The following is a 26,611-nucleotide window of genomic DNA, read 5'->3' on the forward strand; positions in this document are numbered from 1 at the left end:
CCAGCGCACGAGCCTATTGCAGATTTGCGAAGGGTCAAATAGAGCTGAAAATAAATTAGATACTGATTATTGGTACATCCACATCTATATTCATATTTTCAATGACTGTGGATGCGAATATAAATAAAATATTAAGCATACCCATATTTCTTCTAAATGGATATGGATATAGGTTAGATATTATTTATACTCATATTTTCTAACCTAATACAAATATAAATAGGAAATTATTCCAACCTAAAACAAATTTTTAGCACAATATAATAATAAAAATTAATATCAATTATATAATTGTAAAGAACGATAATAAAATTTATTATGCAGATGATATACGACTAAGAATTTAAGCTATGGTTTCTAAGCTGGCACGGAGGTTGACCTGGCTGCAACAACTGATTGGAGAGAGGAATAGTGTACCGGACAGCAAAATGATGACCGTCAAAACCTGCACACAGGCTACTCTAGGTTCAATCATTACATATCTATGAACCTAGTGCCACTAACTAATAGCATTTGTACCACAAAAAGAATCCTGCAAATCCCCTATAATAGGGGTGATGATGGAGGGCAATGCACTATAAAGAACCAAGACAGGCTAACGTGCATTGGTGAGCCTCTGTTATGCACTCACCAAGAAATATTTTTGATCGTAAAATCAATAGGAAATAACTGACGATGATCTAAGATATGAAATATGCGTCCCAAGATTGCAATACACTAATCTGACCAGTATGAGAAAATAGGTGCAGTACTAATTCAATGTTTAAGTGAGGCAGGCCAAGCAAAAGGAGTGAAGATATTATGCGCTATCACCATTGAGGGGCACAGAATGGAAGCCAAATTTTAAGAAAATTCAAATAGAAGTTGATACAGAGCTGGGAAATTATATAAATTCTGCGTGCAAGGACCTGGATTCCCACAAACATACTCAAAATTAAATGGTTTACATGTCGTTGATAAGAAAACAAACCAAAAGATTAAGAGCAGTTGGATCGCCTAAAGCATTTCGCATGGGTCACATATAACTCAATCGAGCCATCGAGCAACTCCATCATCTTCACTCACAGCTGCAAGAATCTCAATGCGTACATCCAAGACAGCCTGCACTTCGACAAATTGGGTACAGAGTTAAACAAGAAACGAAGTGAATCACACACAAAGCAAGAATAAGCTCCATCAAGGCATTAAGAACATATATAAGCCATGCGTAGTCAATAACACCAGCATTCCTTCTCCGCCATCTTGATGGAAACACATGAGGTGGCCAGCATCAGAGATGACAGCGCTCCTGGCCCTGGCTTCTCCAGCTCTTCTGCGACCCTTTTTATTTCCTTGAAGTTTAGGAGCATTCTATTTTGTCAAATTTCATGTCTCTGCATCATTTTATCGAGAATGGGCATTTAATTTCCTCTTAAACACCAAAGAAATTGCTCCAAGACCAAGTGCAATTTGCCCTTGGTCTACTTCTAGCCAAAGGGCCTATCTGACCATGGTATATCTCATGCAGACATTCTTAGTTGAACATCTAGGCAATATTTTTCAACAAGCTGATCTATGAGAAGCAAGGGACCTTCATGGTCAACGTCTCCAGCACAGGAATTCATGCATTCCATAAACAGGCATCACTCCAGTAAGGTGGTCATCAAGAAAGCCAGGACCGGGATGGTTTAAGATCTAGAATGACAATTCCCAAGAAAGGCCTAGACCAAACTTAACTCCGACTACATTGGGATGAGCAGGGCAATGACAAGTTCTACCATTGTATCATCTTAACAGCATTGCGGGAGACACCTTGCACATCTAACTATCAACTTACGCCAAGAAATCCTATTTGCTTATCTACATAAATCCACCAATTATTGAGCTTTTATGGGTATCAAGCCTCTTCCACTAGAACAAAGATTTGTCACATCCTGTTCCATGGAGATCACATGCTCATCTGTAAGTCTTAAAAGGCAAATTTGTTCATATCAAACCAAAGTTGACCTTAGAAAGGTCAAATGGCAAAACATACCACCAGAAGCACCCAAAGATGATTAGAGCATCTTAAAATTGGTCCCATCCTACCAGATTGGCAAGGGCTCCCTTTCCTTATGGTATCCCTCTTCTCAAAACTATGCAATCAACAGCTCAGATAGATAACCAAAACTCCTTTGAATGATTTGAAGTTTCTCAGAGCTGTTATTGCACTGACGTTGCACTCATATCGTCCACCGTATACAAAACCTCTGAGGAAACATGAATCAAGAAGTTGATCCTCAGTATCTAGGTTGGACATTGTATCCTACTTCTTAGAACATGAATTGGCTAGGGGATTCCATGGAACACGGGCAAAAACTTTACGGACCTAGTTAGTTCTTAAAAATTTAATTATTGATACAGAGAAGTGGTTCAAAATACCAGTTTTCCCTAATTGACTTAGCATCCAACCAAATGCAGCAGCACAAATCTGAGCTTATTCTAGAAACAATGCTTCCCAAAGGACAGTTTCATCACCATCAACTCAAAAACAATTAAATAATTTAATTCCTAAATAACCAACCCATATATACATCAAAATGAATGCAGTGTTAATTTATGTCAACATTGGGTGTTAACTGATCAAGTTCTGAGAAAAAAGCTGATTTTCTATCAGTTTTCGAATAAAAAGATGCAATTGAAACATAAAAACATGGCGAGAAGCTTTAAAAGAAACTGAGTCCAAAATCAAACTTCTTGATTTACATGATGGTTTCCAGAATTGTCATAGTAATAAACTCAAATTTTCTACATCACTTTTCTTAGAAAAGAGAAGCAATTTAATCAGATATTAAATTCAATGACGAGACTAATTATACCATTTTCTAGCAAAGAAGTAGATAACAACCATGCTACAACATTCAGAAACTACGTACTACAACTGCTGGAAATACATTTCCTTTCTGTAAGTAATATTGTTTTTTAGTGGTGAGGGAACAATAGCTGCAAAAGTAACCTTTTGGTTCCAACATTCTTTTAACGTTACAAACCCTGGATATATTCTGTTCTTTCTGTTGCCATCAACATTATCTCTCCCTCTTTTTTTTAATGGAAAATGTGCTGTCTTTTATGGTAAGATATCATAGTTGATGATGCACAGGAACACTCTTGATTCCTTCAAAACTTACAAATTCAATAACATTCCCATACTAGTTTCCTATCCATCTTGATAGAAATAAAACCTGATTAACCAGCTCTGAAGATGTAGCTGACACTTTTGCCCATGACACAGTACTAGCCAATGTACTGTTTAAAATGGCACCAACATTGTCTTTTTTTTTTTTTTTCCTTTTCTATGGCAGATGTTGCAATCTATTATTTGTGTGGGACCATAGTTTTATCATCCTATATATCGACCTAAGTTGTTCAAATGTTTTTCAAATCTACAACAACACCTTTATATCTTCATCATCGCAAACTAAAAACGTAAAAGCACTTCAAAATCTAGATGTTTGCTTATCATCCATCAACTATCATGAGAAATTTGAAAAAGAAATAGTTAATTATATTTTTTCACAGAATCATGTTTCTTATGGTCTTCTTTTCATCTTCATGACTCTCCCCCATGTTTGAACAGACCTTATAAATCAGTTCAAAATTTTAGCATATGAAGAGCATATAATCTGTTGGTTATCATTGATCTCCTGGTGTTTCATAAAGAAACAAACTTGATATCTTTTAAAGAAAGTAATTACAGTGCAAATGAATTAACCCCTATAGATCCTAATTTGTTGTACTCTGCTTTTATAAGTTGCAACATTTTGATGCATAGAGAGGTTAAGCATTACAAGCAAGCAAGATGGCCAACAAGTTTGCCATAAATTAGAAGCCAAAAGATTCTAACTGTCGCATATTTTGCCTGTAAGGATCAGCGATGAACATAACACACATTTTCCGTCATACTATTTTGCTCTTGGCATGCGCGGTAATGAGAAGATAAGCAACCCAGAAAATGCACACTCTAATGCAGAATTCAGCCTAATGACAAATAGTCACAATACGAAATACAAACTTTGATTCATACAAAAAAAATCAAACAAACTGAAGTGTCTTATGTATGCAGCAGTGTTAAGACAAGAAGGAAGCACATGTAGCACCATTTTGATCTTAAATCAATAGATTAACATCAATGTAAAATCTTTCACAAAGGAAAAACAATTTTGACAGGTATCACCATTCACAAATATTGGTTTGCCTTGAATGTACCGGTCAATATTCTATAAGATGCGCAGAAACTGCTAAATACCACATCAATTCATATCTCTTAAACATGGCATATTTTGCTGACTCCACAGCACATAATATACCATATTATACAACATGATATAAAATGAAACTTTAAAAATGATCACCAAAATAGTACATGTTATGAGTAAGTAACATTCCACAGCTAAAATCGTATCTATAAGTAAATGGTTTAAACTTTATTGTTTGGAAAAATGATAAAGATATGAACATACCAATGGATTTCTGCAATTCACAAGTCTACATTCCTCCAGCACAGAACCTTCTAGCATCCAACTCTCCCACACATCAAAACTATGACTTGCAAATACAAATTCCATTCTTCTATTAATCTGGTAAAGAGAAGATAAGTAAATTAGATCTATTTTCAGTAAAAGGATCACGATTACATTTGTGGTAATATATCATCGTATAGAATTACTTTACAACAGATTTCATCACATCATCATATTTTTTCCAGTAAAAATATTGATAGAGCAGTTTTATGAACAAATGAACCAAAAGGATGCCAGAAAATTTTTAACAAATAACCTTCTGCACATGAATATTCAACTAAATTTAGGTTTCCTTTAAGAAGTAAATGGCCAAGTTTATGTTACATCTAAACTTTCGTCAAGGATGTGAAAATCAGACCAACATCCATGCCAAAAAGTGACTATTGCATTTTTTTCCAAGTGGCTATTGTAATTTATTTAAAAAGCTTCTAAGGTGCGTACAACTTAGTGCTGCACTAAGTGCTTCCTATCCTAATTTTTTAGGAGCTCTGCTTCCAAGCACCAGTTCAAAATGAAGTTGATTTTATTTTCAGAAATAAAGCAATTATTAACTACAACAAGGATGCAATACTGTCACTTTAAATCATGTGAACCACCCAAAGAATGAAGACAAGACATTGAATGCTAAAATGAATGTTGCTAACGAATAAAAGATTGAGATAGAGCCTATGGATTCCGATGAAACTTTTCAAGTAATCTAAAACTGCATGTCTGCACAAACAAACAAAAATAAAGCTAATGGGTGATTTTCTTGTAGTGACTGTAGTTGTACAAGGAGGCTAGTAGAGTATTTTATTAATTATTCTTTTGCCCTTTCAGGGTTAAAAATTTGTTTTTTTACATGGACATTTGTGTCTACATCAAAGGAATCCACGCTGGATATAAATTTCCAGGTCAAAATGTAACAGTCTTAGATACTAATCAAATTCCTCTTGTGCACCTTTAGATATCGATGGAAAATTGGCCTTTCAAGCAAAGACTTCCACACGCACAGGGAAGTTGAAAGTAGGATCTGATTGTTTTCAAGGAAGAGCTAGATAAGGACATAGGAGCTAAAATAACTATGTAAAATGTGATTTTTCCTTTTATATGAAAGCTATCTTTTGGAGTTTGGATGACGCATATGCATATTGGAATACTTCAAAAAAGAGTAGCTTTCAATGATTTCATTCCATAAAATGTTCAGAATTCATTGAGTATGTGCAATTTAGTTAAAATCATTTTTCCTATATCTTCTTGTATCACCTTTTTTTCCTTTTGCCAAGCTCACATCTTCTTGTATTCATGTCCAGTCCTCCTGTCCAGGTTCATGCAATACTGCCCATCTTAAAAGATATAACATTTGAGTATCCTTCAATTGTATTCAAAATCAATTGTACTTTTAAGTTTTCAAGCACCAAAGATTTAACTGATGGTACATGACACACCATTCTCCAATGAGCATGTGATCCATTTATTTTAATGCAAGTTTAAAAATTGTAGAAAATGTCTCACTCAAGTTTGGATCGGCAAAGATAATTCTGAGAGATGTTTCAGATGATTTAATTCTTTTTTCAGGTTGAGTGGAAATTTTAGAAAGTCTCAAAGGTTCTCTATATGGAAGCATCAAAAGAAGTAAAGATAGCAGATAAGTTATCCATAAAAAAAAAATACAATGAAATATATAACCATTATATATATTAAACTTACCAACAAAAGATAATTATGAATATAACATTATTTATGTATCTCATGTTTCTCTCAGGTTTGCAGATGTCTAAAACAGAAACTAAAGATATTGCTACTATGCATTTAAATAATATTTGAATATATTGGCGATCACCCCTGAAAAAATAATTGTTCCACTCCAAAACTTGCTCCCCAAGTTTCACAGTATAAACTATAAAGACATGGCTCATAGTCAAGTGAATCGCAAGATACTTATTACCAGTGCCAGGAAGTGAAGCTCAACTTATAGAAAAGGTAAAGAGTTCAATAATCTATGATCAGATGCCCTTGTTCAAGTTAATAAAGCATAACCTCACCATAAGAAGTAGCTGAAAATTAAAGTATTACAAAGACCTTCATTCTGCTCTTATCCAGAAATCAAAGTAATGTTTTTAAAGCCTAAACCATAACCATACAAGCCTTATCAAACAGTGGGTGGCTTTATTAATCCTTCATCATTTTTTTTTGCAATACCAACTTTTCAGTATTCAATCTGATCACCCAACAATATTATCTGTTACATATTGAACCACCACTGCAAATTATTTCTCCAAAAGAGGAGGCAATATATTCTGACCTGCAAGAGTTTCCCACCAGCAGCAAAAGATCGCAATCCTAATGTATCCTGAAGAAAAATGAAGTAAAATAGCATCATAGGCCACTAAGAAGGATAGTAATTCCAACTATAGTGCATCCTTGAGTAGGGAGAAAGTAGATAAACGCCAAAAATGAAGCATAAGAAAGTTTCAAAACAATACCTTGCTTCTAAAAGCAACAAGGAATTGCACAGCAGGATCTCTTTTTGTTACATTAGACATCGTATCAAGGAACCACCCACCACCAGGAACTCTTTGTCTGGATACATGGAACCCTGGACGGTCTCTTGCATGCAATGCTATAACAAGACCATCCTTCAGCAGCTCACCAGATTTTCTACTAAGCCCTGTACTTATTTTTACTTGTTTTTCGGGAGTTGATTCCATTGCTGAATCCACAAGACATATTTGTTTATTTCTAGAATCCTCGGGTGAAGCAAACCGAGAACTTATAGCAGTATCATCATCCCGGCGTGAGGTGTAATTACTATCACTTTCTACTGCTGAAAAATCATCCGATTTCTGCTGGGATCTACGGTGAGCAGGTCTCTTTTTACCCTTCCTACCGGACCTACTGCGCCTTCCTTCAGATCTAGAGCCAATGTTTTGAGATAGACCTGAAGCTTGAGACTCCTTCGATTGATGCATACTATGTTTCTTATAATAATCTGAGCTTAAATGGCTCTCATCTGTCTTCTGCTCACCATCAGAAACCCTTTCTTTAACTTGTTTCTCCGACTGGTCTTCTTCATACCCAGTTTCACTTTTTTCTTCATCTTCATCAGAAACAGCATTTTCTGGAACGACTCTATCAAAGAAAAATGACTGCAATATAGTGATTGCTTTCTCCCTTATTTCCATCCATACTTCCTCACTGTAATCTGCACTCCGAGGAAGGATTAACACATTTGGCATCTCTCTTACCTGAAGTCACCAAAATATAAATATTAGATCCAAAAAAAAAAAAGTTAATCACAAAAATAAAATCACTGAATTTGCAACTAGAAAGGATATCATAAAGTAATGTGAAACAGATAAAATGGTTCAACCTCCTAATGCAATAAAAAAACTAGATCCAATCAACACTTAATTAGAAATTAAAAGTAAATTAATTCCAAGAAGCTTTTGAGAAATCAAAAGTAAGGTGATTGCAGAGGCATGTAAAAATAAGATAAATCCCCCACCCCCCAATAGAAATATTAGCCAAATCAAAGCATTATTACCCAAGTGATATATATTTTATAGAGAACTTTCTGGGACATTGAGATATAACAAGGTACTTGTTTACCTGCACTAAGCCATCATGGATTAGACCTTGGCACATGTCATGCACATGAGAGGAAGCATGGACAGTTCTGAGCCATTTATCCCATTAAAGATTGTTTTTTCTACTTTTGATGTCAGGATTTATTAAGGAAACAGGGTCAGTTGCATGCCTATATTTTTGGAGATTTGTGAGTATGGAGTTGAGAGTTCAGTTTCCCAGAAAGTTCAGTGTAATTCTTGCTTGTTATTTTCTCTTCTTTGCCAGCCAGTTTCTTCTCATGTAACAACAGGTGAGAAGGCATCTCATGGCAGACAAAGAACATGTTACAAGAACTTTCCTTCATATGTAGTAATATATAATACCCCAAAACATTCCAACCTACTCAAAATATTTTTATCCAAATGATTTGCAATCTATTAATCTATTAGAAGCATTACCTATCTACCACCTTTTTTTATATTCAACTGGATTTTACTATTCAAACAATTTTAACCAAAATCTCGATTTTACTTCATTATAACATTAAGTCATTCAGTGTATGACATACTCAAGAATCAACCCACCCAATTTTGCAGGCTCAACACCTGGACTGCACCTTTTTAGTTATGCTCACTCTTTAACTGCTAAGCTATCTTCCATCTGTTTGACTTCCTCTTGCAACTCAACAAATCTACTGCACACTGCATGGTCAAACTATTTTTGTGGTGACAAATCTAACCTGTTATAGCATATCCATTTGTAGCATTCAATATTAGTTGCCCCCGAGAGGGACAGCAAGACACATTCATAACAACAAGAACACCCATGAGGTTCCCTGTGCTGTTGCAACTTGCAAGCCAAACTAATTTAGATGCACCTTTCTCAGCCCATCATAGCCTACCATATGAAAATTAAGCTTATCAACATGAATTCCATTCACAAAGATGTATGAAAAAGTTCAATTATTTTTATCTTGGTACAAAGTAAAACACACCTTCTAGCTAGTTCACTTTTGCTTCCCAGGTAGGTTCTTCCCAGCAATCAGGGTTCATTTCAACAATCATAGATGCTTAACCATAGGGAAAAAAAGGGGGCTGAGGGAGATGAAAAAGGGGAAAGACACAATCAGTCATGAAACTTTACTTAAAGCTAGTCTTCCAACGAACAATATAAACATCAAATGGACAAGTACTCATCTATTTATCCTTCAAGAAAGTAACACATTCAAGAAAACAATAAATAGCATAATTTGTCCAACATCCAAAGTACCCACTATTTATGATAAAGATGTTTGTGAATAATTAGAAAGCATTCAGTCACCTTTGCCTTTTTGGTCAACGGCACGCCGACTAACTACTTCCAGTCTACAGTCGGCCTTTGCCAAGATTGTCCCTTGTCCCCCTGCCTCTTTATTTTTTATGCTGATGCGTTGTCCGGAGCGCTGCGGGCGGCTGCTATGGTGCAGGATCTTGACCCCTATGAGCCTGCACAAGAAGTTGGGTCGATTTCGCACCTCCTTTTTGCAGTTGACTGTCTCTTAGTTGGTTGGGCGACTACTCGAAATGCAGCATGTTTTTGATGTATTCTAGAGTATCGTGCGGCCTCAGTGCAGAAGGTCAATCTAATGAAGTCGGCCTTATATTTCAATCCGAAGACCAAGGGCAAGCTGAGATAGGTTATCCGTGAGAGGCTGGCGATCTTGGAGCACATTGGGCCTTGTTATTATCTCGGGGTGCCAGTCACTGGGCACAGACTTCAGAGAACAGAGTGTACGGGGATTGAGGAGGCGATCCAGGGTTGGCAGGCCAGATGCCTTTCCATGATGGGCAGGGTCACACTTGTCAAATCTATGCTCAGCTCAGTTCCTATCTACTTATGTCCCACACCATTTTGCCGAAGATGATGGTGATGAGATGTGAGCAATAGTACTTTAGGAGCTTCTTATGGGGGTCTCATCGAGGTACGGGTGGCATCCATCTTTTGGCTTGGGATGTGATCTGTCAACCCACCAGAGATTGAGATCTTGGTATCCAGTCCCTTACGGTGAGATGTGATGTATTGATTGCCAGACATACTGCCAGATTTCTTTTACAACTGATTTGCCTTTGGAGTGTGATCATGAGAGCCTGATATAGATCTTGGTACCTTTATGAGGCTATCCAACCAGACCAGTGTAGCTCTTGTGTGGCGAGAGATCTATGCTCAGGCTCAAACGGTCCTAGATCGAGTCAGATGATTAGTGGGTGATGGTCAGACGATTGATATCTAGCGAGACCCATGGATTGCTAAGCTTTCACTGAGCAAATGACCTACTTTTGTAAGCATGGAGACCACAGAGGTGAGTCATATTTGTGACCTCTTTCAGTCGAGGGAGGGGGCATGGGTGGAATATTGGCGTTGTTACCCACTTGTGTGGTGCCAAGCTGGCGGAGAGGGTACTCTCTATTATACTGCCTATTCACACCAGCCCAAATGTGAGTGTGGGGACCAACCTGCATTACACAAGTGGTGCCTAAGGAGTTGTATGAGGCTTACAGGGGGTTCTCGACCAGGAGGCTAGATGGGACCTGGATATAGAGGCTGCACGTCCACCCGAGAGTCAGCTTATTCATTTGGAAAGTGACTTCGCGCCGGCTCCAGACTAAGGTGGCCCTGCGTGCTAGAGGCATGGAACTTCCAACGGTTTGTCTGTTCTGCGGTTTGGACAAGAAGACTATTGATTATGTCCTATTCCTGTGCCATTGTGCTCACCTGATGTGGCGGATGCCCGATCTTGATGCTATGACCATTATCCCCATGGAGCCTACTCAGACCCTTTTAGAGACCCTTCGGAGGAGCATGGAGAGTTATGCGTCTAGGGTTGTCGGTACTCGAGCGGCCTATATTACCTAAAACATCTGGCTGGCTAGGAATAGGGGCTTATTCGAGGATGTTTGACAGTCTGCGCAGCTCACTCTTAAGAGGACCTTACTACAAGCTACAAAGATTGTGCATTGTACTTCGATTGGCTCGACCTTGGATATCGGGGAGGCCTGGGACTCTCCGACTGCTATGGTAGCACCTGTTGGATTTGTATCCTAGAAATTAATTGTTGGCTGATACATTATATATTTCCAGAGCCTAAATTTGTACTTGTAATACTTTCATTATAAATAAAGGACTTTTTCTTTCCAATCATGCTTATGTGTCCATGATTTGTCTTAGAAATTAACAAAGATGATTTTTGTATATTCTTAAAGAGTTAAGAATTTGAGATATACATTAATTAGTGGTTAATTTCTAAATGCTCCCGATCAAGGGATCATCACGGAGGACAGTGATCAATTCATTTGAGATCGGTGCACGGTTCATCTCCCTTGTGGGCAGATGAGTCTTGGATCTATAGTGTAGAGACACTGGGATGAAGGTGCAGATGATTGTTAGAGAACAACTTGCACTGAGCGTGACCAACACGAGAACCACATGGATGTCTACTCACTCGTTAGTGGTCTTCTCGATGCTACAGTGGTATGAGTGGTCCTTTAACCTGCGATGATATTGGCTATTCGCAACGAGGCTACTGAGTTTGATTGCACGTTCTCTTGTCTCTAGTCATTCGGGTCCTTGCTGTGTATGTTGGCTTCAGTAGGTTCAGATTCGCTGTTTGGAGTAGGATGCACCTAGATGAAATTTATCGACCTTGATAGAAAAGGAGAAGTCCTATGTGATTTGCGAGATTGAGTTCAGAAAATCTTTGGCCAAAGCAAGTATGAATACTGAAAAAGAATTTTCATAAGATTCACAAATGAACTTGAGTCAAGCCAATCTTACATAAGACTGACGATGAGGTTTGACGAGTTCTCCATAATCTCCGTCAAGTTGAGACTCACGATAGAAGGACTAAATCATACGATAACTGCACCTAGGGGTTCATATTTTCATTCTACTGGATCGCCACTACATACTGCTTAGTGTCACTGGTGGATTGTGAAACTCATCGGACGTCATCTTTATGATCGATGGCTCTCAAAGGATAGAATTGAAAAGTTTCAATCCATCGAAAAGAGTTTCGAGATAACAATATATCTCACTACCAGATAGAATGGAACCTATGGGGCCACACATTAAGAAATTTAATCTCGAATTTGCCAATTAGACATATGAAATTCTAATTGGGTTAAGGTTTATTTGAAACTCTATTAGGTTTATGAGAATCATGCTAGCACATGGTTAAACCTAATTCTTCTCGAAACTTTGATTTGATCAAGCCCATAGCCTTGAACCTAATCTAAATTCATTTGGATTTAATTGGGCTCTTAATTATAAGTCCAAAAAGATTTAATTAAGTCAATTAGTTGGCATAATTATCCTAACATTATCTCTTCCATATCTCCTAATTATCTCTAAGTATGCATGTGGAATAGATGGAAGAATGAGTGGCGTATTTTTTCTTTTTTGAAAATTATTGAGTGCCATATCCTAGAGGGGCCCACCCTCTCTTATATGTCATGACGTGAAGGAGAGAGGGTGGGGTCCATGCCCCATCTCTTATGGCTGGAGATCCCTTTGTGGGGCGCCAATAGTTGGCGTCCCAACCACCTGACATGTATTCCATGGATGGCTATTGTACATGCTTAAAAGGACTGATTAATTACCTTTTATATCTGATTTTATTTGGCATAAATCATATTTAAAAGGTAGAGGATTCTTATGAGATAAGGATCTACCTTTTTAAGATGACAGGATTCCTAATATGTGTCAAGGCTTGTGTCTATTTAAAGGGAGGTCTTTAGGATTTCTTAGTATTGATTTTTCATCAAGAAAACCTTCTCTCTCTCCATCTCCACGCCTCCTCTCTCTCATATTCTTCTTTTCCATGTCCAAAGGTTGGGTGTTTTCTCTTCCACACACCTAGAAGGAGTTCTGGTGACTTAGAGATCAAAGATCGAGGAAAAAAAGAAGGCTGCAGATCAAGGAGTTGATCTCTCAGTTAAGATCAAAAGAGTTGATCAGTCCTCAAGGTCAAGGTTCTTTTTGAGAAGAAAAATTTTCTACGAGAAGAAAAGTTCGAGATTGATCCCGATGGATATCCGTAAAGATCGGACACATATGCGGCTCCATCTTCTACGAATCCAAGATCATTTGAAGTAGTAAATTTCTATCCGTGCAAAGGTAATGAGATATGATCTCATATTTTTCTTAAATTTCAGATTAATTATATATGCTTTCTTCGGAGCTTGGATAGGTTTAGATCTAGTATCTTGCATGTGGGGTTAAAGGATTTAATCCGATTTATTTTTCGCTGCATAGTTTCAAAATTTTAAAATCTACACATGCTACCTATCCTATTTTCTATCAGTGGTATCAGAGCCAGATTTTTTGAAAACACATATGATCTGGTTTTTAGGTTAGATCTGAAAGTTTTAATGATTTAAAATCAAATTTATGCTGATATAAGGTTGTCCCGGTATAGGGTTTACCCCCTATACTACAAAAGTTATCCTAGCACGAGATTGATTGATTTTGAAAACTGTTTTCGAAATAATTAAATCAAAGCTTTTAGATCTGAAAATTAACATATATGATATGTTTATTTTTTATTTAGATCTGAAATTAGAATGATTAAAAGTTCACATCAAACTGGTTTAAGGTTGTCCTGATATAGGGTTTATCCCTTATATTGTAAAGGTTGTCCTAGTTTGATGTGAATCAATTTTTGAAAAGATGCTTTCAAAATATTTTAATCATTATTTTAGATCTGATTTTATACATATTTGATATGTATAAATTTAGTTTTAGATCTGAAATTAATATATTTATGATGCATATTTAATTTAGATCTGAAACTACATATATTCGATATATAAAACTAGGTTTAGATCTGAAACAGTTTCAAGATCATAAACCATAAATAGCATGCAATGAAATATAATCTAAAATCATTTTTAGATTTAAAATTAAATTGTTGCATGTGGATAGGGGTTGAACAAATTAGGTCTAAGTGATCAAACTATAATTAGGGTCTAATTGATTAGATCAGGCTAAAATCTATTTTTCGATTTTGAGCAGTTGATTGAACCTAATCGATGGATGATTGGGATTAGATCAAAGGGGTTCAAAGTCGACTTTTGTTGTAGTTGGTCGCATCGATTCATATTTTGATGTGAGTTGATTGACTCAAGACCAAAATTTGGCTCAGTGGCTCGGGCCCGTTTCAATAGATTAATCTAATCGACCAATTTGATGTCTAAGGCAAGTATTTAGATGGTGGTTATTTAATTGGTTCCGTTGTCTGACCTGACCAATTTTGATTGGTGTCTAAAGAAAGCAACAAGGGGACCCCCACGCATCTTAACTTACCTGGCCATATTGAGAGATTTAGTTTCGTATTAGGTTACTTATTAACTCGAGTTCACCCATGCCAGCTAGGCTGGTTAGACATATTGATGTGCTAATCTAATTTAATCAGTCGGATGTCAGATCTGCTGATTTAAAAGAGATCTAAACTCAAATCTCTTCATTAAATATTAAGTCTAGAGGTCTTCCATCGTTGTAGAGATGCGGGTGCCTTCCTGACGTTGATCGTTCTCGACTAGTTACAGTGGTTCGGTTGCATCGGGAAGGTACAACCACTCTATTGACATGTGATGTCTCGGGATAAAGATGGGGTTGGGCCCAATAACTATTAGGTGAGGGTCCCAATGACGGCTTTACACCCACTGGTGAACGATGGGTTTGACTTAACTAAGGAATGTGCTAATAATTATTAGATGAGGCCACAGGACTTAGAGACCTAACCCGCTGCATCTTGCTTAGTGAAGCAATGGATAAAGTTCTGTCTACTCATCGGTCTGTACTCACCAATAACTGTTAAGTGAGGTGTGTATAGATTAATGAGACAGCAGTACCCACTTGAAACCGATCGCGTATAGATTTTCGTTTCTCCACTTAAGGAGTGTGGGAGATTCGAGAAAATAGTGAGAGTTTTTTGTTTGTTTTTAAAGTCCCTAAAACAAACAATATTATGAGTACAAAATCTAATTAAAAACTGTTCTCTCTGCAGATAACCATGTCGAGTTCAAACCCTTTAGCCCGAATCTTCGATACAAATGGATTGACCGGCACCAATTACAAAGACTGACTCCGAAATTTGAGAATCGTTCTCAATTCCGAAAAGCTCACCCATGTCCTCGATCAGGAAGCGCCTAAGTTACATGCTCGCCCATCTGCTGATCAATGAGCTACACTTGAGAAGTGGATGGACGAAGATAACAAAGCAAAGTGCTACATCTTAGCATCCATGTCCAATGATCTTCAGCAACAGCACGAAGACATGAGGACTGCTAAAAAAATGTTAGTTCACCTGCAAGAGTTGTATGGTGAACAGAGTCGCAAAGCTCATTTTGAAGTCTCCCGGAGACTTTTCAGAGCAAAGATGCGTGATGGGCAGGCCGTCAGTGATCATTGTTTAACAATGAGCAAGGACATAGAGGAGCTTCAGAAGCTCAGTATGAACATGGACAAGGAACTACAGATCGATCTGATCCTCCAGTCTCTTCTTGACTCATATGGATAGTTCATTATGAACTACCATATGAATATGATTGATGCTACTTTGCCAGAGTTATTGAATATGCTGGTGACCGCAGAAGACACCTTAAAAAGTTCAAAGGGTACAGTTCTAGCTGTGGAGCGAGATTCCTCCAAAAGGAAGTCTTCTTTCAAGAAGAAAAAAAAATCCACAAAGAAGCAAAAGAACGAGGCCAAGCCCAAGAAACAGGTTCCGAAGAAGGCCGACAATAAAGGAAAATGTTTCCATTACAATGTCGAAGGCCACTGGAGAAGGAACTGTCCAGCCTATCTGGCAACTGTCAAGAACAGGAAGAAGGATGGGCTTTTTGAAGGTACGTCTGAGTTACTTGTTATAGAAACTAACCTAACGGTTTCCTTTTCTTCTAGTTGGGTTCTTGATTCTGGTTCAAGTGCTCATTTGTGCACTTCAATGCAGGATCTTGAAGAAGTTAGAGAGCTGAGGGAAGGCGAGATCACTCTCCGAGTCGGCAATGGAGCAAGGATTGCTGCTGTGGCCGTTGGAACCTACCCTCTGCGACTACCGTTAGGATTTAATTTATTTTTGAAAGACTGTTACTTTGTACCTGTAGCCAGTAGAAATTTAATTTCTATCTTTGTGCTGGCACAGGATAATTATAATTTTCATTTCAATAAAGACATGTGTTCTATTTATTTTGGAAATAAACTTGTGGCACGTGCTTTCTTGATTGACGGTCTTTACCATTTGCATACCGATACAAGTGTAAACATTAACGAGCAAATTATGAATGCCATAAGGTCTAAGAGATCTAGAGATAGGATCAGTCAAAAGTATCTGTGGCACCTTAGGCTAGACCATATTGGAGAGGACAGACTCAACAAACTGAAGAAAGATGATCTTCTTGGACTATTGACTTCCCAATCTTATCCAGTCTGTGAATCATGTTTTTAAGGAAAAATGGCCAAACTGCCTTTTGTGGGACAAGGAGAAAGGACTACTGAGATATTAGTCCTGATACACACTGACGTGTGTGATCCATTTGATGTAGAAGCCAGGGGTGGCTATATCTACTTCATAACCTTTACTGATGCTTATTCATGGTATGATTGTGTATCTGATGCACCGAAAGTCTGAAGCCTTGGAAAAGTTAATAGAATTTAGACATGAAGTAGAAAAACAGATCAAGAAACCCATAAAGGTTCTTCAATCAGATTGAGGAGGGGAATACCTTAGTGAAAAATTTTGGACCTATCTCAAGAAAAATGACAGTCTCTCAATGAACACCTCCAGGGATACCTCAACTCAATGGGGTATCCGAGAGGAAGAATCGAACCTTATTGGATATGATTCGATCCATAATAAGCTTCACAGATCTTTCTGACTTTCTTTGGGGACATGCTTTGCTGTCTGTGATTCATCTCTTGAATCAGGTTCCCTCTAAATCCGTTCCTACCACACCATATGAGTTATGGTATGATAAGAAACCAACTCTTAGGTACCTCAAGATTTGAGAATATCCGGCCCATGTCAAAAGACAACAAACGGACAAGTTAGAGGCTGGATCCTTTAGGGCTTGTTTTATAGGGTATCCTAAGGAAACCATGGGATACTACTTTTATATTCCTGAGGATCACAATGTGATTGTGAGCCGTCATGCCGTATTTCTGAAAAAAGAGTTTATCCAAGATGGAGGTAGTGGGAGGAAAATTGAGCTCGAAGAGAAAGTCTCTGAAGAGCATCGAGTCCGAAAATCTGAACCCAGTAACGAGCCAGTAGATGTGATACCTCCTCCACCTCATAGATTAAGTAGGATCTCCCATCCTACTAAAAGATACTTAGGTATTCTTACAGAGAATTTAAAGGAAGCATTCTTTGTGGGAGATAGGGACATTAGGAATGATCCCAAAACCGACAATGAGGCAATATTAGATGTAGACTCCGAGAAATGGATGGAAGCAATGAAGTCAGAAATTGACTCCATGCATTCCAACCAGATTTGGTCTTTAGTAGATCCACCTGAAGGTATTGTATCTATTGGGTGTAAATAGATTTACAAAAGAATGATTGGGTTGGATGGTAAGATAGAGACCTATAAGGCAAGACTAGTTGTGAAAGGTTATAGTCAACACGAAAGCATCGACTATCATGAAACCTTTTCTCCCGTAGCCATGCTGAAATCCATCCGTACTCTGCTTACTATAGCAGCATTTCATGATTATAAAATTTGACAGATGGATGTGAAAACTGCTTTTCTAAATGGATATCTTGAGAAAGATATCTATATGGAACAGCCTCTGAGTTTCATGTCCAGTGATAGTGATCACAAGGTCTGCAAGCTGCAAAGGTCCATATATGGACTCAAGCAAGCATCTTGGAGTTGGAACACTCGCTTCAATGATGTGATCAAAACGTTTGATTTCATCAAAAACGAGGAAGAACCATACGTGTATAAAAAGATCAATGGAAGCGCTGTCACATTCCTCGTATTGTACGTGGATGACATCCTCCTGATTGGGAATGATAATCCCATGCTGACATCGATCAAAGTATGGTTGTCGAAAGAGTTCGTCATGAAAGATCTAGGAGAAGCTTTCCATATTTTTGGTATAAAAGTCTATAGAGATAGATCTAAGAGAATGATAGGATTCTCACAGCATATGTACATAGAGGAGGTGCTGAAGAGATTCAGCATGAAAAACTCCAAGAGAGATCTTTTGCCTCATAAACATGGCATTCATCTCTTCAAGAAGATGTGTCCAGACACACCTGAAAAGATCCAACGCATGAGCAAGATCTCTTATGCTTCGATAATAGAGAGCCTCATGTATGCCATGTTATGTACACGTCCTGATATAGCACTTGCCGTGAGTGTCACGAGCAGATATCAGGCAAATCCAGGTGAAGAACACTGAATTATTGTTAAAAACATCCTTAAGTACTTGAGAAGGACTAAGGATTTAATGTTGGTCTTTGGTAGAGGATCGGAGCAGAAAGTTGAGGGATACACCGATTCAGACTTTATGACTGATGTCGATGATAGAAAGTCTACATCGGAGTATATCTTCTTGTGTAATGGTGGTGCGGTTAGCTGGAAGAGTTCCAAGCAGCCAATCATTGCAAATTCGACCATAGAAGCCGAATACATCGTCGCCTCTGAAGCTACTAAGGAAGTTTTTTGGTTCAAGAAGTTCGTTGCAGAGCTGGGTGTGATGCCATCAGATGCCATTGCATTGCACTGTGACAACAACGGCACCATAGCCCATGCTAAGGAGCCCAAATCTCACAAGAAATCCGAACAGAGCGGCGATTTCACATCATACGCGAATACCTCGAGAAAAAATTCGTCGAGATGTAGAGAGTTGACTCCGCACTAAATGTAGTGGACCCGCTAACCAAGCCTCTCAGCCAACAGAAGACCAAAGCTCACCTTGAGAAGATAGGTCTAAAGTATATGGCCAATTGAATTTAGGTCAAGTGGAAGTTTGTTGGATTTGTGCCCCAGAAGCCAATTTTGGCTGACACATTATGTATTTTCAGGGCCTAAATTTGTACTTGTAATACTTTCATTATAAATAAAGGATTTTTTCTTTCCAATCATGCTTATGTGTCCATGATTTATCCTAAAAATTAATAAAAATGATTTTTGTATATTCTTAAAGAGTTAAGAATTTGAGACATACATTAATTAGTGGTTAATTTCTAAATGCTCCTGATCAAGGGATCATCACGGAGGACAGTAATTAATCCATTTGAGATCGGTACACGGTTCACCTCCCTTATAGACAGATGAGTCTTGGATCTGCAGTATAGAGACACTGGGATAAAGGTGCAGGTGGTTGTTAAAGAACAACTTGCACTAAGCGTGACCAACATGAGAACCACATGGATGTTTACTCACTCGTCAGTGGTCTTCTCGATGCTGCAGTGGTATGAATGGTCCTTTGACCAGCAGTGATATTGGCTATTCACAACGAGGCTACTGAATTTGACTGCACATTCCCTTGGTCCCTAGCCATTCGAGTCCTTGCTGTGTATGTTGGCTCCAGTAGGTTCAAGTTCGCTGTTTGGAATAGGATGCACTTAGATTAAATTTATCGATCTTGATAGAAAAGGAGAAATCCTATGTGATTTGCGAGATTGAGTTCAGAAAATCTTTAGTCAAAGCAAGTATGAATACTGAAAAAGAATTTTCATGGATTTCACAAATAAACTCGAGTCGAGTCAATCTTACATAAGACTGACGATGAGGTTTGACGAGTTCTCCATGACCTCCGTCAATTCGAGACTCACGATAGAATGACTAAATCATACGATAACTACACCTAGAGGTTCGTATTTTCATTCTACTTGATCACCACTACATACTGCTAGGTGTCACTGGTGGATTGTGAGACTCATCAGACGTCATTTTAATAATCGATGACCCTCGAAAGGTAAAATTGAAAATGTTCCAATCTATCGAAAAGAGTTTCGATGATATTGTGGATCATAATATATCTCACTACCAGATAAAATGGAACATATGGGATCACACATTAAGGGATTTAATCTCGAATTTGTCAATTAGACTTATGAAGTTTCAATTGGGTTAAGATTTATTTGAAACTCTATTAGGTTTATGAGAATCATGCTAGCACGTGGTTAAACCTAATTCTTCTCGAGACTTTGATTTGATCAAGTCCATAGCCTTGAACCTAACCTAAATTCATTTAGATTTAATTGGACTCTTAATTATAAGTCCAAGAGGATTTAATTAAATCAATTAGTTGGCATAATTATCCTAACATTATCTCTTCCATATCTCCTAATTATCTCTAAGTATGCATGTGGAATAGATAGAAGAATGGGTGGCGTATTTTTTCTTTTTTGAAAATTATTGAGCTCCATATCCTAGAGGGGCCCACCCTCTCTTATGTGTCATGACGTGAAGGAGAGAGGGTGGGGTCCATGCCCCATCTCTTATGGTTGGAGATCCCTTTGTAGGGCGCCAAGAGTTGGCGTCTCAACCACCTGACATGTATTGCATGGATGGTTATTGTACATGCTTAAAATGACTGATTAATTACTTTTTATATCTGATTTTATTTGGCATAAATCATATTTAAAAGGTAGAGAATTCTTATAAGATAAGGATCTACCTTTTTAAGATGACAGGGTTCTTAATATGTGTCAGGGCTTATGTCTATTTAAAGAGAGGTCTCTAGGGTTTCTTAGTATTGATTTTTCATCAAAAAAACCTTCCTTCTCTCCATCTCCATGCCTCCTCTCTCTCATATTCTTCCTTTCCATGCCCAAAGGTTGAGTGTTCTCTCTTCCACACGCCTAGAAGGAATTCTGATGATTTAGAGATCAAGAATCGAGGAGAAGAAGAAGAAAACTGCAGATCAAGGGATTGATCTCTCAGTTAAGATCAAAAAAGTTGATCAGAGTCCTCAAGGCCAAGATTCTTCTTGAGAAGAAGAATCTTCTACGAGAAGTAAAGTTTGAGATTGATCCCGATAGATACCCGTAAAGGCCGGACACGTGTGCGGCTCTATCTTTTACGAATCCGAGATCATCTGAAGCGGTGAATTTCTACCCACGCAAAGGTAATGAGATATGATCTCATATTTTTCTTCTGGACTTGGGTAGGTTTAAATCTGGTATCTTGCATGTGGGGTTAAAGGGTTTAACCCGATTTATTTTTCGCTGTATATTTTCAAAATTTTAAAATCTACACATGCTGCCTATCCTGTTTTCTATCAACACCCCGATAGATATTTATCACTTAGGAGCTCCCAATCCCTAGGTATGTCAAGATCAACTTCGATGGCAGCATCAGAAGCAATAAGGAGGTGCAGGATTTGTGATTCATGGCCTGAATTTTAGGTTTCTGGTTGCCGGCAGTCATCACCTCATCGAGAGCACGGTTTCGGCAGTTGAGTTGCAGGCAATATGGACTGACATTACCTACACTACACTGAGGCTTCGTGCTGAGAGACTTATGCTCGAGGGGGACTCTGCCATGGTGGTTGCCTAGTTACGTGGGCAGCCGCCGTCAACATAGTGCACCATCTTATTTAAGACAGCCACTATGTGGAAGGGAGTTACCTATCCATGGAGCTACGCTATGTGTATCGGGAGACCAACAATGCTGCTGACTGGATGGCCGTTTATGTGGCTGAGCATATTGGAGAGACAGTGTGGACCAAGACTACAGACCTTCCGTCGACCTTCAAAAACATCCTTTTTTCTGATCTTCTTAGATGTATTCATACTAGATCGGTATAAACTATCTGGCTTACCAAAAAAAATAATTAAAGAGCATAACTACCAAGGAATAGAAGTAAAACACTACAATTTATAGAGAAGAACTTAAGCTCCATACTTGTGAAATGTGTCCAAGCCTTAGAAGGTGAAACAGAGATTGTAATGTTACAGATTAGTTAAACTCACTGAGGAAGGTTCATCAAGCCCACAACTACAAGATTACGAAAGTAATAGAACCCTTTTGTAGTTAGCACAGATCCTAAAAGAACTAAAGCAAGGACATCCAATATTTTTCCAAAAATGTTCTAACACTCAAGATTGTCATAGAAGACTAGTTTAAAGTTTCCACTAGATGGTAGCTAGGACACCCAATTACTACACTTATCATAAGGTAGAGAACCATTTTACTGGGACACAAAATTTATCGAGCACGCATGAAAATTTACAACTGATATGTAAGAATAAAAAGTGTTTTTCATTAAGATATATATGCATTTGTAAATTGTAACTTATTCATATTATTACTCAGACCTAAATGACCACATATAATAAGAAAATAAATCATACCCAAGACTAATGCTCATACCCATGCTTCCATCCATTGTGGCCCCTCAGCACCATCCAATGCACAACCAGCTACAGTCCCATCAATCAAAAGCTGTTTTAGTGCACAATCATCTATGAGTTGACTGCTACCTGTATTAACTATAAATGCCCCTGTGAAAAAACCAGTTCATGGTAAGTCAAAAATTGATGGATAATTGGTACAATAGCAACCAAACCATTACTATTATAAATATAAAGAAAGAGGCATGCTGAGTATTCAGAAGAAAACAACTAAATGAAAAAAAAAAAAAAAGAAGAAGGAATCATAACCCCATAAAATGCAACTAAATTTACCAGGCTTTATATTCTGCAGGCATTCTGCATTAAGAATATGTATGGTATCATTAGACAGTGAACAATGAAGTGAAACAAGATCACTTGCTGCCAATAAATCATTAAGTGTGTCCATTCTCCGAGCGGAAGGAGGAAATGCAGAAGAAGATCTTCCAGATTTTCCTTTGCGCTACAAAAAATTGTATTAAGGCAAAGTTAGAACACAGGATGGGAGATTAAACACATTGGTGCCACACTACCAATTTACTTCAAAATCACAAGGCATGCATTTCTCAGATGCACAAATTCATGAAAATTTTGCAAGCAACTGGGATCATAAGCCTCACCTTTAGCCATTCTAGTTAACATGTGCATGTTCTAGAAATAGTCATGTAAGTCCTAATTTACGGAGGTAAATATTACCACCACAAGCTTATTTGATTTTGGCCAACCAGTGTTCCCTCAATTGTTTCCATCCCTCTCCAGTTCAGAGAGGATCAAAGTATGAACCATGATGGTGGCATGAACACCATATTTGTCGGGAAAAATAGGATTTTCTGTGTTAGTTTTCCTTCACTAATTGGTAGCAACCACAATACAAATATTAACTTTTTCCGGCACACAATACAAACTAAGGCCTCAAAACTTAAAGTCCCTCGAAAAACTTTTGAGGGTAACATGGAGTCAAATGCAAGTAAAGCCATGGTCTATGGAACAATGAGGCTCAAGTATTCAAAATGAAAATAAAAAACTTATGAAGAATGATATATTAGTTCATAAATTTTTAGTTAAATCCATGGAACACAAGAAAGATCACCCCCTTCCTAACTTGCAATGATTTAAAAGATTAAAAATGATAGATTAGCAATCCAGAGGTGCTGAAAACCTAATGTCAAGGCAAGCATCCTTAGCTACAAGACATACCATGGTTCATGGTTAACAAGGAAGACCTGATTCAAATCTGTCAATCAGCCCACGTCTGGCCACATAAATGTTTTAGTGAAGTTTCTAATGCCCCATTACATACTGGGTCAACTGAAACCCAAAGTAACCATTGAGTGGGTCAAGTTTGAGTGGGGTGGGTAAATCAAATCAAGAAGAGAGAGGGATGTTTAGAGCTTCTATACCGATCATTATTCCCCCCGCTGCACACACCCCCCCCCCCCTCTTTCTTCTAGATGACCAACATCCCTCTCTACCTTCTCTTTCTCTAGTGCCAGCATTTGTGTTGATGCCCTTCTCAGCAAAGCCCCTCTGCCCTTTCAGAAGAAGACCCAACTGCCACTTCCTACCCCTTTCCCTCTCTGTCTATATTGCCATTCCCATCTTCCTTTGCTATCTCTTAACCCAAATTGGATAACCCGGGCTTCAGTTATGAGCTTCATGGGAATACAAGAGATGATGGGAGTGAAACGATGAACTTGGCCCTATAGAATGGGGAATTAACTACTGGTTGGAGTTTAACAAGGAGAGATGATGTGGTGGAGGCAGTTGGCTTTGGGTTTTGCCATTGGGGGATGGGTGGGAGGGGAAGTGAGATGCTATGTGATTGAAGGGTGGGTTACATCAAAGATGGGTGGAGACGTAGATGAGATTATGGGTCTGAAAATTAGTTTTGCAAAATTATTATGTTTCTCTGAATCTAGTTTTTAAACATATTTTATTTTTTTATTTTAATCACTCTTTCAATAATTCAGTGAGCTTTAACAGATTATTAAATTAAACATTTCCTTTGGCAAACTAACGGTGGGAGGAGACATGCAATGGGCATGTTTTTCCAAAGTTTCACTTAAAGGTTGCTGGTTCTAGCTGATTTTGCTATCCCCTTCTAGTGTTGTATAGGCAATTTGTTTTCTGCATGATTTCTTTTGTATTTTACTGGCCATTTTTTTCCTAATGAAGCCATTCATCTACCCTTTATTCGCTAATGAGGATCTTATGCAAGATTCCCCATTTTATGCTCATCCTAAACTTACAAAATATATTCATACGCAGTCCCCTTCGGAATTTTTTTAAGCAAGCAGCAGGATTAACTACTCCAAAGGCTGCCCCATGGTCCCTAGCTACAACCACTCATGTGCAAGAAATATCACAACTCGATCCCAACTTCCGTAGTTTTTGTGCTGGAATACCACTTTTCCTTTAGTACAAGGAACTGTTTTTTTTTTTCCCATCAAATTTGGATATAGCATGGGTATCCAAGGTAAGCACATTACGTAGGGCTATGAATATTCGATCAAGAAAAATTTTGAAAGGAAAATTGGCGCAATACCTCGTGATGGAGATCGAAGTAGAGGACGCTCATCTTGAAGGCAGGCTCCTGGTGGCGAGACAGCGGGCTGAAGCGGACCTCCCAATGATCCCGAGCACGAGGCCGCGGCAGCGGCGCATCCCACGGCAGAGGGGCTGGATGGAGCCGAGCCAGCCGGAGGCGGAGGAGGAGGACTGGCGGGAGAGGAGATGGGTCCGGCGGAGGAGGCTGAGGAAGAGGGCCATGACAGTGTCGGCGACCTCCTCAGCGCGGCCGGCGTCGACATGAACGAGGCGGAGGCCGAGGTCGGCGGCGAGGGCGGAGTCGACGGCGCGGTCTGTGGAACCGAGGCAGAGAAGGAGCTGCCAGGGGCGGATGCGGCGCTGGGCGGCGCGGGGGAGGAAGGCGAGGGAGTGGACGAGTACGGCGGCGGCGGACTCGATCCGGCCGTCGGCAAGGTGGGAGAGGCCAACGTGCTCGACGGCGGCGACGCCCTCGAGGCCCTCCTGCTCGAGGGACGGGTCCTCGAGGCAGTTGAGGGAGACCACCAGGGGGAGGTCCGCGGCCATCCGATTCGGATCCGACGGCGAGCGGCCCGCGCTGTTGTGGTGGCGCTGCATTTCTGTTCTACTCCCTCTCTCGAGATCTCTCTCTCTCTTACCGACTGCTTTGTACCCCAGCCTTCTCCTAAAATCCCTCCTTTAGGTTTTGTCGTCTCAAATTTTTCATCGACCGGCTTTATTGGCAGGTCGTTTATCTCTCTCTCGCGCGCGCGCGCGTTCGCTTTCTTGATTCCCGTGATGGGGAAAGGGGAGAGGACCGATGGGCGGGGGAACGATGGGGTCACCGGTCGGGAGAGCGTAGTAGGGTGGAACAAGATATGGGCTTGGGTTTTCAATTACATCAGCCCGTGTCCACGGACCACGCAATTAAGTGTTGTGGGCCGACCCTCCTGGCCGACAAGATTCAGGCCCAATAAATTTTCGTTTGGACTTAGGAACTAGGATACACCTCTCCTTGTGATGTAGGATAGGGAGACATTATCTTCGCACCGTGGGCAGTGCAGAACCACGCGGACATCCACAATGATTGATTCATATACAGAGCCAGTGTGATGTGCGAAATAATAAAATATTTTTCATCGGCCCCATTTGGGAACCATCACGGGCGGTGCGTCCGGTCAGTTCTGATAGGATAGAAATGTTAAATTCGTTCTCAGGGTCTTTCTTTTTTTCTTTTTTTTTCTCTTTGTTTTATGAATTTAGGAGGGAGTCCCACGTGTAAATTAGGTATCTGCTCTGGTGCAAGAGTCCAGACCTTATAATTTTCGTCAGGAAAAAATCCCCACTATGCAAGCATTACTTGGGTCAAAGTATTAAGGATGTGCTACTTATTCAAAACTCACGAGCAAGGGGGTATGACTGCTGAATAACTTTGTAGGGTCCTTCGTTCACTCTCCTGACATGCAAATTTAAAGCACAGCACTAATTCACAATGCTTGCTTATATAGATATTTTATTGATTATTCTAATTGTCACGACATCGACATGATGATTTACATTGCTATAGAAATTTTAATACCACCTGTTGTGCATTAGTAACACTTTACCTGTG

General features: G+C 39.0%; 1 protein-coding gene across 1 annotated transcript; it reads right to left on the reverse strand.

Moving 5' to 3' along the window:
* Positions 1 to 815: 815 nt before the first annotated feature.
* On the reverse strand, positions 816 to 25,844 carry LOC105054200 (C-terminal binding protein AN). Its single transcript, XM_010935653.4, is given in 8 exon segments — positions 816 to 1,101; positions 4,479 to 4,595; positions 6,823 to 6,870; positions 7,004 to 7,765; positions 22,454 to 22,584; positions 22,768 to 22,936; positions 25,019 to 25,062; positions 25,065 to 25,844. Coding segments are annotated over 8 exon segments (1,899 nt in total). The 5' UTR covers positions 25,618 to 25,844; the 3' UTR covers positions 816 to 1,026.
* Positions 25,845 to 26,611: the final 767 nt, after the last annotated feature.

This window comes from Elaeis guineensis, chromosome 11 (genome assembly GCF_000442705.2).
Source record: "Elaeis guineensis isolate ETL-2024a chromosome 11, EG11, whole genome shotgun sequence".
Taxonomy (NCBI): Eukaryota; Viridiplantae; Streptophyta; class Magnoliopsida; order Arecales; family Arecaceae; genus Elaeis; species Elaeis guineensis.